This window comes from Nipponia nippon, unplaced genomic scaffold, assembly GCF_047370975.1.
Source record: "Nipponia nippon isolate SJK-2023a ecotype South Korea unplaced genomic scaffold, ASM4737097v1 scaffold_38, whole genome shotgun sequence".
Taxonomy (NCBI): domain Eukaryota; kingdom Metazoa; phylum Chordata; class Aves; order Pelecaniformes; family Threskiornithidae; genus Nipponia; species Nipponia nippon.
The window spans coordinates 1,736,850-1,752,121 of NW_028262356.1; the positions used below are offsets into that span (position 1 = coordinate 1,736,850).

The 15,272-nt window shown below is 65.8% G+C and overlaps 2 protein-coding genes across 2 annotated transcripts; both read right to left on the reverse strand.

Annotated features, from left to right (window-relative positions):
* Window positions 1-159: 159 nt before the first annotated feature.
* CHMP2A (charged multivesicular body protein 2A) lies at window positions 160-7,033 on the reverse strand. Its single transcript, XM_087772896.1, has 6 exons — window positions 6,880-7,033; window positions 4,538-4,719; window positions 3,399-3,578; window positions 2,718-2,848; window positions 1,928-1,989; window positions 160-1,315 (listed from the first exon to the last, which is right to left on the reverse strand). The coding sequence occupies exons 2-6, from the start codon at window positions 4,703-4,705 to the stop codon at window positions 1,194-1,196; spliced, it is 663 nt and encodes a 220-aa protein (XP_087629022.1). The 5' UTR covers window positions 4,706-4,719; window positions 6,880-7,033; the 3' UTR covers window positions 160-1,193.
* Window positions 7,034-8,776: 1,743 nt separating this feature from the next.
* UBE2M (ubiquitin conjugating enzyme E2 M) lies at window positions 8,777-15,123 on the reverse strand. Its single transcript, XM_087772898.1, has 6 exons — window positions 14,310-15,123; window positions 12,166-12,260; window positions 11,692-11,730; window positions 10,823-10,926; window positions 10,532-10,595; window positions 8,777-8,985 (listed from the first exon to the last, which is right to left on the reverse strand). Exons 1-6 carry the CDS (start codon window positions 14,416-14,418, stop codon window positions 8,845-8,847), a joined length of 552 nt encoding a protein of 183 aa, XP_087629024.1. The 5' UTR covers window positions 14,419-15,123; the 3' UTR covers window positions 8,777-8,844.
* Window positions 15,124-15,272: the final 149 nt, after the last annotated feature.

A 15,272-nucleotide genomic window follows, 5' to 3' on the forward strand; every position in this document is an offset into this window, starting at 1 on the left:
AACTGACCCCCCCACCCCCACCCAGGTGTCCGGACCCACCCTCCCCCACCCCATAACAGCCACCAGTGAACCCCTCCCTCCCTCCCCAGTGCTCCCAGTTCCTTACTGGGTGGCACTGGGCGCCCCCTCCCCAGGAAGCAGCCGGGGGGAGGCAGCGGGTACCAACATGCGGCCTTTATTGCCCCAGTTCAACTGCCCCGGGGGTGCAGGGGGGGCAAATACCCCCAAAAAGGGGCAAATACCCCGGGGGGGAGTGCAAATACCCCAAGAGGGGGCAAATAATGCAAAGAAGGGGGCAAAGAGCTCCCGGGGGGGGGCAAATACCCCGAGAGGGGGGCAAATATCCCAAGAGAGAGTCAATAACTCAGATAAAGGGGGCAAATACCCCCGGGGGGGCAATAACCCAGATAAAGGGGGCAAATACCCCCCGGGGGGGCAATAACCCAGACAAAGGGGGCAAATACCCCCCAGGAGGGCAATAACCCAGATAAAGGGGGCAAATACTCCTGGGAGGGGGCAAATACCCCAAGAGAGACTCAATAACCCAGATAAAGGGGGCAAATACCCCTGGGAGGGGGCAAATACACCCAGGAGGGGGCAAATGACACAGAAGAGGGGGGCAAATATCCCAAGGGGAGCAGATATCCCAAGAGGGGGGCAGATGCCCCAGAAAAGGGGGGCAAATAACCCCAGAGGTGGGCAAATACCCCTGAGGGAGGGGCAAATAACCCCAGAGGAGGGCAAATAACCCCTGGGGGGGGGAGCCAAGGTCCTGTAGTGTGTCTGAGGTGCCCCACCCCGACCCAGAGAGGGTTGGGCAGGGTCAAAGGTCACTGGGGTCAGCCCCAGGGGGGTCACAGGTCACCAGAGGTCAAGGCTGGAGGTCAAAGGTCAGCCATAGGGGCACGAGTCACCAAGAGGTCACAGGTCACGCAGGGATAGGGGGCAGGGGGTTGCTGTTGGCCAAGGTCGAAGGTCACCACCGGCGTCAGGGCGGTGAGTGGAGGTCGCACGGGGTCGGAGGTCACCGTAGGGCAGCTCCGGGGTCACAGGTCATGGAGGTCAAGCCTGGGGTCGTGGGGCACGGGGGCGTGGGGGTCAACCCCGGGGTCGCAGAGCAGCAGGGGTCAACGCCGGGGTCGCAGGGTGCCGGGGAGGGGTGAAGTTGAGGGTCAGGGGTCGGAGGTCAGGGGTCAGTCCCGGCGCAGGTTCTTGAGCCGCTCCTCCAGGTCGGCGTCGGCGTCAGCCAGCGCGGCCGCGGCCTCGGGTGCCCGCCCCTCCCCCGCTGCCAGCGACCCTCCAGGCGGGGGCAGGGCTGGGGGCAAAGGGCAGAGGTCAGGGGGGTGCCACCCCCCATCACCCCCCCCCAAATGCCCCCCAGGCCCCCGAAATACCCCCTAGGCACCCCAAATACCCTCCCAGACCCCCACCCGTGCCCCCAATCTCTCTCCAACTCCCCCCAGGCCCCCTAAATACCCCCGTCCCCCCCCAAATGCCCCCCAGCCCTGTACCTACCACCCATTACCCCCCAGATCCCCCAAATCCCCCCCCGAGACCCTTGAAATACCCCCCTACCCTCAAAATTGCCCCCCCCCCACTTCCCCAATGCTGCCCAGGACCCCTTACATACCCCCAAAATGCCCCTCAGCCCCTTACCTACCACCCCCGTGCCCCCCAAATGCCCCCCTAGCCCGGTACCTACCACCCACTGCCCCCCCAGCCCCCCCAAATCCCCCCCAGACCCCTCAAATCCCCCCTACCTCCAAAATGCGCCCCCCCCCAGCTCCCAAAACGCCCCCCTCCGGCTCCCCAGTGTCCCCCAGGGCCCCTTAAATACCCCCAAAATGCCCCCCAGATGTTCAACTCTCCCCCTAGCCCCCCCAAAATACCCCCCCCGCCCCCCACATTGCCCCCCAGCCCCACTCACTGGCCAGCTCGTCGGTGAGGTTCAGTCCCAGCTCATCCAGCACCTGTGACACCACCGCGTCGCTGTGGGGGACAAAGGGGTCAGAGGTCACGCCAGGACCCCTCCAATGTCCCCTGACACCCCCCCCCCCCCGCAGTGTCCCCTGACCTGCTCTGTCCCCACCCAGGGCGTCCCCACATGTCCCCACCTTCCCGTCCCCCCGTGCCCCGCCGCGTCCCCATGTCCTCGCCCCACCACGTCGCTCTCTTCCACGTCCTCCGTGTCCCCGTATCCCCATTCCACCATGTCCCCCGCTCCTGTCTGTCCCCCACGGCCCCCACCCCATGGCCCCGTCCCCCACGGCCCCCAGATCCCCCTCTCCATGACCCCAATGTCCCTATCCTCTTGTGTCCCCACCACGTCCCCTTCTCACGTCTTCCTCCATGACCCCCCATGTCCTCAACCCCGCCACGTCCTCCTCCCATCACGTCCTGCCCTATGTCCCCACCGTGTCCCCACCCCACCGCATCCCTGTCCCCACCAGGTCTACGTCCCATCAGGACCCTCCCCTTCTGTCCCCCCGCACTCCCACGTCCATGAACCAAACGTCCTTGTCCCCCCGCGTCCCGTTCCACCATGTTCTCCTTTCCCCTGTCCCCGTGTGTCCCCAGTCCCTATCTCCCACATCCCCGTCTCCTCCATCTTTGTCCCACCACATCCTTCTCCCACGCATCCCCGCCGTGTCCCCCACCCCCGTGTCCCCGTCCCCCACAACCCCACAACTCTGCCCCACCACATCCCTGCCCCCCACCTCTCCTCCTCATCGTCCTCGTCCCCCATGGCGTCATCGATGGCGTCGTTCATCAGCTCCTCTTTCATGTCCATAATCTCCGCCTGCTTCTCAAACTCCATCATGATCTTCTGGATCTGCGGCAGCTTCAGCTGGGGGGACACGAGAACGCAGCACGTGGCACACAGGGACACGGGGAAGTCCCCATGGCCACTTCATGGTGGCTACACCCTTGGGGATGTCCCCACGGCCACCCCGGGTGGTTTGTGGTGGCTACGTTCTTGGGGACGTCCCTATGCCCACCTCAAGTGGTTTCTGGTGGCCACAGACTTAGGGACATCCCCTGGGCCAGCTTATGGTCACAGACATCTTCACGGCCACCCCAAGCAGCTTGTGGTGGCCATGGCCACAGGGGTGTTCCCCTCAAGCAGCTGGTGGTAGCCATGGTCTTGGCGACATCTTCATGGGCAGCCCAGGGCAACCTGTGGTGGCCACAGCCTTGGGGTCTCCCCTGGGGCAGCTTGTGGTGGCCACAGTCTTTGGGATGTCCTCATAGCCACTGGCAGCTGATGGTGGCCACGTTCTCAAGGACATCCCCATGGCCACCCCAGGGCAGCTCAGGGTGGTCGCAGCCTTGGGAAAATCCCCATGGGAGCATCTCAGAGTGGCCACAGCCTTAGGGACATCCCCACGGGCACCCACCTGCCGGTTCATGGTGGCCATGGCCTTGGTGACGCCCTTCATGGCCTGGGCCATGGAGTTGTTGGACTTGAGGGTCTGGATCTTGAGGGACACGGCCTGGACATTGGCCCTCATGGTGATGAACTTCTTCACGTAGCGTCGCGTCCGCACCAGGTCCTTCGCCATAATCTTCACCGCGTCCTGAAGGCCGGGGGGGGACATCGAGTGCCCGTGAGGTCCCCCAAGAGGCCTAGGGGTTCTCCAGGGACCCCTCTGTGTTCCTCAGGGCCCGCTATGGTCCCCACCACCATCTCAACAGTCTCCTGGTCCCCTTGTACCCACTGTGGTCACTTGGGGACTTCCATGGTCCCCCCCCCGCAGTCCCCACCATGTCCCCTGGTCCTCTCCATGCAACCATGTCCCACCGTGGTCACCAGTCTCCCCCCAGCATTCAAGTCCCCTCCATGGTCCCCGGATCGCCACTGTGGTCCCCCAGTCACACCACTGTCCTCCAGGTCCCCTCCATGTCCCCCAGTCCCACCATGGTCCCCTGGTCCCCCCCCAAAGTGTCCCAATCCCCTCCATGTCCTCACTGTGGTCTCCTCCAAGAGTCCTGGACCCCTCCGTGGCCCCTGGTCCCCTCTGCATCCCCAGGTCCCCTCCGTGTCCCCGGTCCCTTCCATGTCTCCTGGTCCCCTCCATGTCCCCTGGTCCTCCCCCGTGTCCTCTGGTCCCCTCTGCAGTGTCCTGACGGCCTTCACATCCCCGTGTCCCCTCTGCGTCCCCAAGTCCCCTACGTGTCCCCCAGTCCCCACTGTGGCCTCTGGTCCCCACCGTGTCCCCTGGTCCTCCCCCGTGGCCCCTGGTCCCCTCTGCAGTGTCCTGACGCCCTTCACATCCCCCTGTCCCCACTGCAGTCTCTCGGTCCCCTTCGTGTCCCCATGTCCCCACTGCATTCTCCTGTCCCCACCGTGTCCCCCGGTCCCCACACAGTCCCCTGGAGCCCTCTGCATCCCTTGGTCCCCAGCAAGTGCCCCGGACTGCTCCATGTCCGCTCGTCCCCACCGCGTCCCCTTGTCCCCTCTGTATTCTCCCATCCCCACTACAGTCTCACAACGCCCTCCGTGTCCCCTCCGTGTCCCCCGCTGGTGTCCCCTCACCATCTGGCCCTGCTTGGCCATCTTCTTGATGTCAACGATGATCTTCTTCTCCTGCGCTTCCAGTTTCTGGCGCTCGCGGTCGAGCTCCCGCATGGCGCGGGTCAGCGCCCGCTGGTTCTGCCGCAGCAGCTCCTCCGGCGTCTTGCGGCGCCCGAACAGCAGGTCCATGGTGGCAGCGGCGCCTGGGGACGGGGACGGGGCACAAATGGGAGGGCACAGCCATGGGAGGACACAGGGACATGGGGGGACACAGGTATGGGGGACACAGGGACATGGGGGGACATGGGGACATGGTGGGACACGGGGACATGGGGCACATGGGGACATGGGGAGACACAGGTATGGGGGACATAGGGACACGGGGGGACACAGGGACATGGGGGGGCACGGGGACATGGGGGGGCACAGGTATGGGGGACATAGGGACATGGGGGGACACGGGGACATGGGGGGACACGGGGACATGGGGGGACACAGGTATGGGGCACATGGGGACATGGGGAGACACAGGTATGGGGGACATAGGGACATGGGGGGACACGGGTACATGGGGCACATGGGGATGTGGTGGGACACAGGTATGGGGGACATAGGGACATGGGGGGACACGGGGACATGGGGGGACACGGGTATGGGGCACATGGGGACATGGTGGGACACAGGTATGGGGGACATAGGGGGACACGAGGACATGGGGGGACAGGGGGACATGGTGGGGACATGGATATGGGGGACATGGGGACACGGATATGGAGGATATGGGGGGCAGGGATGGGGTGACATGGACACGGGGGACGTGGCCGTTATGGGGACACGGGGGACACGGATATGGGGGCACGGGCACGTGGGGCACATGGCCGTGGAGGGGAGGTGGGCACGGGGGGACACAGGCGCAGGGGGACACGGGGGGACGGGGATGGGGGGACAGGGGGGGCACGGGGAGGGGTGAACAAGGGGGAGAGGGGGGCACGGGGGGGGGGACAGGGAAGGGGGGACAAGGGGGACAGGGGGGGCACGGCCACATCACGAGGGCGAGTGGGGTCTGCCCCCGAGCACCCCCACCCCCACTGACACCCCAGGGGCATTCAGTACCCCCCTAGGGGGGCATCTATTACCCCCCCGGGGGCATTTACTACCCCCCCAAAGCCACTGACACCCCCACAGGGGCATTTATTACCCCCCAGGGGCATCTATTGCCCCCCAGGGCCACAAAATACCCCCACAGGGGCATTTATTACCCCCCTAGGTACACAAATACCCCCCGGGGGCATTTATGACCCTCCTAGGGACACAAATACCCCCGGGGGCATTTATTACCCTCCTAGGTGCATCTATTACCTCCCAGGGTAACAAATACCCCCCTAGGGCATTTATTACCCCCCCCAAAGCCACTGACAACTCCCAGGGGCATTTATTACCCCCCCAGGGGCATCTATTACCCCCCCAGGGGACACAAATAACCCCCCAGTGGCATTTATTACCCCCCCAGGGGCATTTGTCACCCCCCCCGGGGCACAAATAACCCCCCTAGGGGCATTTAGTACCCCCCCGGGCCCACAAGTACCCCCCAGGGGCATTTATTACCCCCTCCAAAGCCACTAACACCCCCAAGAGCATCTATTACCCTCCCAGGATACACAAATACCCCCCAGGGGCATTTATTACCCCCCCGGGCCCAGCTGCCCCCCACCCCCCTCCGCAGCTGATTTACCCCCTAAGCCCCGCCCCACTGCCCCCAGGCCCCGCCCCTTCGCCATGGCAACAGGGAGCCCAACCAATCGCCAAGCGAGGAGGACGCTTCCCCCCCCCCACCCCGTCCCCTGCCTCTCTGTGGTTCGTCTCCTCCTAGAGTGTCCCCACGAGTCCTCCCGCCGCCAGCTCTATGGTGCAGGCCTAGAGCGCCCTCCCCCGCCCGCCGGGCCTTCTGCACGGCCTAGGCCGCTCTCTGTGGTCTCGGGGGCCCCTCCCGCCCCCGGAGGACCCATGACTCTATGGTCTCCCCCGGCGGCGGACCCGCCCCGGGAGTCCCTTCTAGCCGCCTCGGAGGTCCGGGGGCCTCTCTATGGTCCCGGGCCCCGCTCACTCCCCCCCGGTACCGGCCGCTCTGCCCCGCTCCTCTCTGTGGTATTACCGGTACCAGGCTCCTCTAGACCCCACCCTGGCTCTATGGCCCTCCCGGTACCGGGCCCCTCTGCCGCGCCCCGCCTCCCCCCCCCAGCTCTATGATCCCCGCTCCCGGGCCCCTCTGCTCCCGCCCCCCGCTCTATGGTTCCCCGGTACGGGGCCCCTCTGGCCCCCCCGCCGCTCTCTATGACCCCCGGTGGGCTGTCCCGGCCCCTCACCCCGATCCTTCCGCGTCTCCCGGTCTCTCCCGCGCACTTCCGCAAACCTCGTGACGTCACCCGGGCGTCGGTCACGCAATAGGGAGGCTGGGCGCCACGGCCCCGCCCTCCCGGTGATGAACCAGCGAGAAGAAGCGGCTAGAGCGGCCACTTCCTTTACGGGCGGCGGGGGGGGGGGGGGGGGGATTGGGGGCATAGAGGGGGCCGACCAGAGCGGCACGCGGGAGTGAGGGCGGCCCCCTAGCGGGGCGGGGGTACTGGGACTGACTGGGGAGCACTGGGACAGACTGGGGGATACTGGGACGTAATGGGCAGCACTGGGATGGACGGGGGAGGCGCTGGGACAGACTGGGGACACTGGGGCAGAGAAGAGGCACTGGGACATAGCGGGCTGGAGACTGGGGGTGACTGGGATATACTGGGAAGGACATAAGGGCATACTGGGGGGAACTGGGGCACAGTGGGGAAAACTGGGATAAACTGGGGGGCACTGGGTGACACTGGGGGGGGAGGAAGCGCTGCACATCACACCAACTGGAGTATGCTGGGTGGAACTGGGCTATACTGGGGCCACTGGGACAAGGAACTGGGGCACCTGGGGAGTCAGAGAACATACTGGGGGGCACTGGGATGAGAAAATGGGGCTTTACTGGGAAGCACTGGATGTACTGGGGGAAAAGTGGAGCAGACTGGGAGCACTGGGAGACATTGGGCCAAGCGGGGGTAACTGGGAGGCAGTGGGGGAGCTGATACTGGGCATACTGGGGGGCACTGGGACAGGGGAAACTGTGCATACTGGGAACCTGGGACCAGAAACTGGGTATACTGGGCACACTGGGAGCCCCGGGGCAGGAAGCTGGGTGTACTGGGCACACTGGGACTGGGAACTGGGCACACTGGGAACTGGGGGGAAGGGAACTGGGCACACTGTGAGCCGTGGGGCAGGGAACTGGGCAGACTGGGAGCCCTGGGGCACGCAATTGGGCAGACTGGGATTGGGAACTGGGCACAGTAGGGTTGGAAACTGGTTGTACTGGGAGCCCTGGGACAGGGAACTGGGCACACCAAGATGGGTAACTGGGCATACTGGGAACCAGGATACTGGGAGCCCTAGGACCAGGAGCTAGGTAAACTGGCACACTGGGATTGGGACCTGGGCATACTGGGAGCCCTGGGGCAGAGAACTGGGAATACTGGGCACACATGGATTGGGAATGGCGCATACTGGGAGCCCTGGGGCAGGGAACTGGGCATACTGGGATTGGGAACTGGCCATACTGGGAGCCACGGGGCAGGGAACTGGGCAGACTGTGAGCCGTGGGGCAGGGAACTGGGCAGACTGGGAGCCCTGGGGCAGAGAACTGGGAATACTGGGCACACATGGATTGGGAATGGCGCATACTGGGAGCCCTGGGGCAGGGAACTGGGCATACTGGGATTGGGAACTGGCCATACTGGGAGCCACGGGGCAGGGAACTGGGCAGACTGTGAGCCGTGGGGCAGGGAACTGGGCAGACTGGGAGCCGTGGGGCAGGGAACTGGGCACACTGTGAGCCGTGGGGCAGGGAACTGGGCAGACTGGGAGCCCTGGGGCACGCAATTGGGCAGACTGGGATTGGGAACTGGGCACAGTGGGAGCCTTGGGGCAGGGAACTGGGCATACTGGGAACCATGAGACAGCTAACTGGACACACACCCCCCCCTCCCCCAAGCTGGAAACCAGGTGCACCAACCCCCCACCCCAGTTTAACCAGTAAGACCAGTAAGGAAGCAATAACTGGGGGCTCCGCCGCTCGTTACCGTCGCCCTTTAATCACCCACAAGAGCAGCGCTGGGGGGGGGGGGGGGGGGAAAAGAAAGGGGGGGGGCCCCCCCCGCCCCCCGGGGGGGCAATAAATAGGGGGGGCGGGGCAGGGGGGGGTGGGGGGGGGGGAGGGGCGGGGCGGGGTGGGGGAGGGGCGGGGGCTACTTGAGGCAGCGCTCGAAGTAGGTGGCCCCCACGTAGCCCCCCCGCAGCGAGCGCTGGACGTTCTGCTCGAAGAGGCGCCGGTTGCTCTGCAGCACCTCCGCCGCCTCCTTGTTCAGGGGGTCCTCGGGGTTCGGCTCCTGGGGGGTGGGGGGGACCCCAATTTATTCGGGGGGGGGGCACCCCAATTTATGGGGGGACCCCAATTTAGTCGAGGGACCCCAATTGATTAAGGGGGAGCCCAGTTTATTAGGGGGGGGCACCCTTTAGCCTCCTCCCCCCGGGTCCTTCGGGCAACCCAGGGGTTGGGGGGGGTGAGCGGTGCCCCCCCCCAATTGTCTTATTGCCCCCCCCCTTAATGCCCCCCAACACCCCCTGGGGCTCCCTATTGCCCCCACCCCACTCCTTAATGCCCCCCGACTCCTTAATGCCCCCCCATGTTCCCTAATGCCCCCCAATACCCCCCTACTCCTTAATGCCCCCCCCGACTCCTTAATGCCCCCCCAAAACCCCCCGGGACTCCTTAATGCCCCCCCCGACTCCTTAATGCCCCCCAAACCCCCCCGGGACTCCTTAATGCCCCCCCGACCCCCCCGGGACTCCTTAATGCCCCCCTCGACTCCTTAATGCCCCCCAAACCCCCCCGGGACTCCTTAATGCCCCCCCCCCGACCCCCCCGGGATTCCTTAATGCCCCCCCCGACTCCTTAATGCCCCCCCGACCCCCCGGGACTCCTTAATGCCCCCCCAAACCCCCCCAGGACTCCTTAATGCCCCCCCTGACTCCTTAATGCCCCCCAATAACCCCCAGGACTCCTTAATGCCCCCCAAATCCCCCAGGACTCCTTAATGCCCCCCCTACTCCCTCGGACACCCTAATTACCCCCCGGCGCACCCCAATACCTGCCCTTGGTACCCCAACATCTGCCCCCGACACCCCCCAACCCCCCCCGCCCCCTTTGACACCCCAAATACCCCCCAATACGCCCCAAAACCCCCTTAATGCCCCCCCCCCCCCCCCCGCGCAGGGAACGGCCCCGTCACCCCACCCCGTGGGGGACTCCCAGGTGGCACTGGGGTTGGGGACAGTCTGGGGTGGCCCAAGGCCACCCAGTGTCCCCACAAAGTGACCAGGTGTCCCCACAGGGTGTCCCCGGGCCACCTCAGGGTGTCCCCGGGCCACCAAAGGCCACCTCAGTGTGTCTCTGGGTGCCCCTTTGGGGTGACCTGGCATCACCAGGTGGCCCCAAAAGGTGTCCCAGGGCCACCAAGTGCCACCTCAAGGTGTCCCAAGGCCACCGGGTGCACCCAGGAGATGTCCCAGGGCCACCAGGTGCCACCTCAGGGTGTCCCAAGGCCATCAGGTGCCACCTCAGGGTGTCCCAAGGCCATCAGGTGCCCCTAGCACATGTCCCGGGGCTACCAGGTGCCACCTCAGGGTGTCCCATGGCCACCAGGTGCCACCTCAGGGTGTCCCAAGGCCAACAAGGGCCCCTAGGACATGTCCCAGGGCCACCAGCTGCCACCTCAGGGTGTCCCAAGGCCAACAAGGGCCCCTAGGACATGTCCCAGGGCCGCCAGGTGCCACCTCGAGGTGTCCCAAGTCCATTGGGTGCACTCAGGAGGTGTCCCAAGGCCACGATGGGTGCCCCCCACCCACAGGCGCGTGCCCCCCAGCGGTACTCACCAGGAAGAGGTACTGCAGGCCGTAGATGATGGAGTTTATCGTCAGGACGGGCTTCCAGTCCTCTCTGGGGACAGAGCCAGGCATCAGGGGGGCCACCAGGGCCACCACAGAGGTGGCCATGGCCACCCCAAGGTGACTGTGGCCACCCCGTGCCCACACTTGAGGTGCGTGGGGCAACCGTTTGCCCCCTCGTCCCACCCTGCCAGGTTTCTGGGGGTAGATGGGGACCCGGATCCAGCTGTGGCCACCCCAGACGTGGCGGTGGCCACCCTGGAGGTGATGGTGGCCCACCTGAGGATGTTGAGGCAGACGTTGCCCTCCAGGTCGATGTTGGGGTGATAAACCATCGTCTCACACTTCACCTTCGGCGGGTCGTGGGGGTAGCCCTGGCCGACCTGGGGGTGGGGCACAGTGTCACGGCTCAGCCCCTCCATGGCCACCGGCCACATCTTGGTGGCCACCAGCCCCTACCCCAATCCACAGTGTGGACATCTGATTCCTCGTCGTGTCTTGGTGGTCACTGGTCTCACAGTGGTGGCCACCAGCCCCTGGACCCTACCCCCAACCTGCAGTGGGGACATTGTGGCTGTTTGTCATGTCTTGGTGGCCACAGGTCACGTCTTGGTGGCCACCAATTTTTCATCCCCACCTCAAACCACACAGTAGACGCAGCCAAAGATCACATCCGAGTGGCCACCAAACCCCAGGTCCCATCTTCAGCCCACAGAGACGGACACATGGCCATTTTGGTGGCCACCAAATAAATCCCCCCACCCCACCTCCAATATATAGAGTGGACACGTGGCCACTAGTCACGTCATGGTGGCCACAGGGAGGACACTTGGCTACTGGTCACGTCTTGGTGGCTACCAACCCCTGGTCCCAGTCCCAACCTCCACAGTGGCCACAAATCACAGTTGGTCATATTCTGGTGGCCACAGGTCAGGAGGTTTCAGTGGCCACCTGCCTCCTCCTCCCACCCACAGGCCAAGCTCATGACTACGGGTCCCACCCTGGTGGCCGCAGGTCCCACCTTGGTGACCACCACCCCACGGCTGCCACCCCCAGCCCCTGGGGCAGCCATGTGGCCACCGGTCCCATCTTGGTGGCCCCAGGACGGGTGTTGGTGGCCACGGAATTCCCTTCGGTGCAGGACCAACCTTAAAACTGAAGACGAATTTCCCTCCCTTGTAGAAGCCCTGTGGGAGAGACAGACGTCACCGGGGATGGGGACACGGGGGGGGGACACAAGGGACAAGGAGGGGACACGGGGAGGGGGGACACCAGGGGGACCCCAAGGGACAAGCGGGGACAAAGAGGGGGATGGGGGGAGGATGGGCAAGAGCCAAAGGGAAAGAGGGGGGCACAGGGGAACCCCAAGGGACAGGGAGGGGACACGGGTGACAGAGGGGGACGGGGGTCCCAGCGGGGACACGAGGACATTGCAGGGATGGCTGGGGACCCCAAAATGGGGGGGGACAGGGGATGGGGGAGCCAGGAGAACAGAGAGGGACAGGAGGGGACAAAGGGACTGGGGTGGGACACAGGAGCCCAGGGGTGGGATGGGGGGGGACCCAAGAGGGTGACAAGGGGACGGGGGGGGTGACAGGGGGGGGGTGACAGGGGGACCCCACCTCGTCGGGGCAGATGAGGAGGCGGAAGTGCAGGAGGTCGTCCTGGTCGGAGAAATCGATCTCGCACGTCTTGGGCAGGTTCAGCTCGTTGATGTCTGGGGGAGGGGGCGGGGGGGGACACACAGGCGGGGACACGGGTGACACGCGGGGACACAGGTGACACGCGGGGACACGGCTCGGCGGGGACACGGACACGAGTCGGGGGGACACGGACACGTGGCTGCGGCCACCCTGAGCCCACCCTCCAGGCCGGGACATCCCAGGCCCAGTGTGGTGGACCTACTGGGACCAGTGTGCCCTCCCCAGTATCCCCCAGTAGGCCCTACCAACTGGGTGCTACTGGGAGCAGCGTCATTTCCCCCCCACCCGTACTCCCAGTGCGGCCCTACTGGAACCAGTGACCCCCTGCATGCACGGAGCTGCACTGGGACCAGAGCTCCACCCCATGTGCCCCCCACCAGGGCCTTACTGGGACCAGCCTGTGTCCCACACCAGGGCCTTACTGGGACCAATACATTGTGCCACCCCAGACCCCTACTGGGGCCAGCCCATTCCTCTCACCAGGGCCTTACTGGGACCAGCCCATTTGCCCTACTGGGACCAGCCTGCGTTCCCTCCCAGGGCCCTACTGGGACCAGTACGTTCCCCACCGCTGGGGCCCTACTGGGACCAGCCTGTGTCCCCCGCCAGAGCTCTACTGGAACCAGTACATTCCTCCCACCAGGACCCTACTGGGACCAATACATTCCTCCCACCTGGGACCCTACTAGGACTAGCCCGTTCCTCCCACCAGGGCCTTACTGGGACCAGTACGTTCCTCCCACCAGGGCCTTACTGGGACCAGCCCATACCCCCCACCAGGGCCTTATTAGGACCAGTACGTTCCCCTCACCGGGGCCTTACTGGGACCGGTACGTTGCCCCCCACCTAGGGCCCTACTGGGACCAGCCTGTGTCCCCCACTGGGGCCTACTGGGACCAGCCCATTCCTCCCACCAGGGCCTTACTAGGACCAGCATGTTCCCCCCACCGGGGCCCTCCTGGGCCCAGCCCGTGTTCCCCACTGGGGCCTTACTGGGACCAGCCCATACCCCCACCGGGGCCTTACTGGGACCAGTACTTTCCCCCCACTGGGGCCTTACTGGGCCCAGCCCGTGTCCCCCACTGGGGCCTTACTGGGCCCAGCCCATACCCCGCACTGGAGCCTTACTGGGACCAGTACTTTCCCCCCACCGGGGCCTTACTGGGACCAGACCATTTGCCCTCCTCGGCCCAGCCCATGTCCCCCACCAGGGCCTTACTGGGACCAGTACTTTCCCCCCACCGGGGCCTTACTGGGCCCAGCCCATTTGCCCTCCTGGGCCCAGCCCGTGTCCCCCACTGGGGCCTTACTGGGCCCAGCCCATACCCCGCACTGGGGCCTTACTGGGACCAGTACTTTCCCCCCACCGGGGCCTTACTGGGACCAGACCATTTGCCCTCCTCGGCCCAGCCCATGTCCCCCACCAGGGCCTTACTGGGACCAGTACTTTCCCCCCACCGGGGCCTTACTGGAACCAGTACTTTCCCCCCACCGGGGCCTTACTGGGACCAGTACTTTCCCCCCACCAGGGCCTTACTGGGACCAGCCCATTTGCCCTCCTGGGCACAGCCCGTGTCCCCCACCGGGGCCTTATTGGGACCAGTACTTTCCCCCCACCAGGGCCTTACTGGGACCAGCCCATTTGCCCTCCTGGGCACAGCCCGTGTCCCCCACCGGGGCCTTATTGGGACCAGTACTTTCCCCCCACCGGGGCCTTACTGGGACCAGCCCATTTGCCCTCCTGGGCCCAGCCCGTGTCCCCCACTGGGGCCTTACTGGGCCCAGTACTTTCCCCCCACCGGGGCCTTACTGGAACCAGTACATTCCCCCACCAGGGTCCTACTGGGCCCAGCCTGTCCCCCACCGGGGCCTTACTGGGCCCAGCCCCCGCCCCCCGCTCAGGCCCCGCCGCCCCCGGCCCCCCCCGGGCCTCGCCAGGCCCCGGCCCCCCCCAGCGCCCGGAGCCCACCCCGCTCCCCCCGCCGAGGCCGAGCCGGTGCCGGCGGGGACCGGGGAAGGGGAGAGCGGGGGTCGGGAAGCCGCCAGGCCCCGGGACCGGTCACCTTTCTGGATACGGAGCTGGGCGGCCGAGGCCTTTTTGCTGGTGCCCTTGGTGCCGCCCGCCGATTCCTCCTCCTTCTTCTGTTGCTTTAACGAGAAGAGCTTGATCATCCTGCCGGGCCGAACCGGGCGGGGACCGGCGGGCGGGGGCCGGGCCGGGCCCGGCGGTGGCGGGAGCCGGGCGGGGGGCCCCCCCCCGACGGGGAGGAGGGGGCGGGCGAACGGCGCAGGCGGCAACGGGAGCCCGGAGCGGGGAAGCGGCGGCGGCTCTGAGGCGATGGAGGAAAGGGGGGGGGGGGGGGGGGGGGAGAAGAGAAGAGGGGGATCGGGGAGGGGCGGCGCCGCTCGGCAACTTCCGGAAACGCTTCGGGGTTGTCCGGAAAGAGGCTTCGGGGCTTTCCGGAAGGATCGGAGGAGACTTCGGAACCTTTCGGGACTTTCCGGAAAGAACTCGGACCGGCGCCGAACGCGCTTCGGCTTCTTCCGGAAGGAGAACGACTCGTTCCGGGGTCTGCCCCTCCGCCGCCGCTTCGGCTCTTTCCGGAGAAGCTTTCGGCTCTTTCCGGAGGCGCTTCGGCTCTTTCCGGAAGGGGGGGTTCGATGCGTTCCGCCCCGCCTCGGCTCTCTCCGGAAAGAGCCGAGTGTTGCCGAGCTCTTCCCCGAGCAGCGTCGGCTCTTTCCGGAAGTACGGCGGGTTCGGCTCTTTCCGGAGAGAAGCGACGGGTTTCTCCGAAAAGAAAGCGGGCTGGCTGCCTTCGGCTCCCCTTCGGCTCCTTTCGGAAAAGCTTCGACTCTTTCCGGAATACCTCGGCTCTTTCCGACAGCTCACTCGCCTCCCCGCTCCCTTCGTGTCTCACCGGAAAGCGTCGGCTCTTTCCGGAAGTCTCCCCGCACACACACACACCCCCAAACTCGGCTCTTTCCGGAAGGCTTCGGCTCTTTCCGGATTCCTCCCTCCTTCCACC

What these genes read in the sequence shown, in the direction of transcription:
- CHMP2A (XM_087772896.1), bottom strand. Translation starts at nt 4,705, where the DNA reads ATGGACCTGCTGTTCGGGCGCCGCAAGACGCCGGAGGAGCTGCTGCGG. An exon ending in TGGCCACCATGAACCGGCAG is followed by an intron (nt 2,849 to 3,398) that starts GTGGGTGCCCGT and finishes GTGTCCCCCCAG; the next exon opens with CTGAAGCTGCCGCAGATCCA. An exon ending in CCTCACCGACGAGCTGGCCA is followed by an intron (nt 1,316 to 1,927) that starts GTGAGTGGGGCT and finishes CTTTGCCCCCAG; the next exon opens with CCCTGCCCCCGCCTGGAGGG.
- UBE2M (XM_087772898.1), bottom strand. Translation starts at nt 14,418, where the DNA reads ATGATCAAGCTCTTCTCGTTAAAGCAACAGAAGAAGGAGGAGGAATCG. An exon ending in TCCTCATCTGCCCCGACGAG is followed by an intron (nt 11,731 to 12,165) that starts GTGGGGTCCCCC and finishes TCTCTCCCACAG; the next exon opens with GGCTTCTACAAGGGAGGGAA. An exon ending in GCCTGCAGTACCTCTTCCTG is followed by an intron (nt 8,986 to 10,531) that starts GTGAGTACCGCT and finishes CCCACCCCCCAG; the next exon opens with GAGCCGAACCCCGAGGACCC.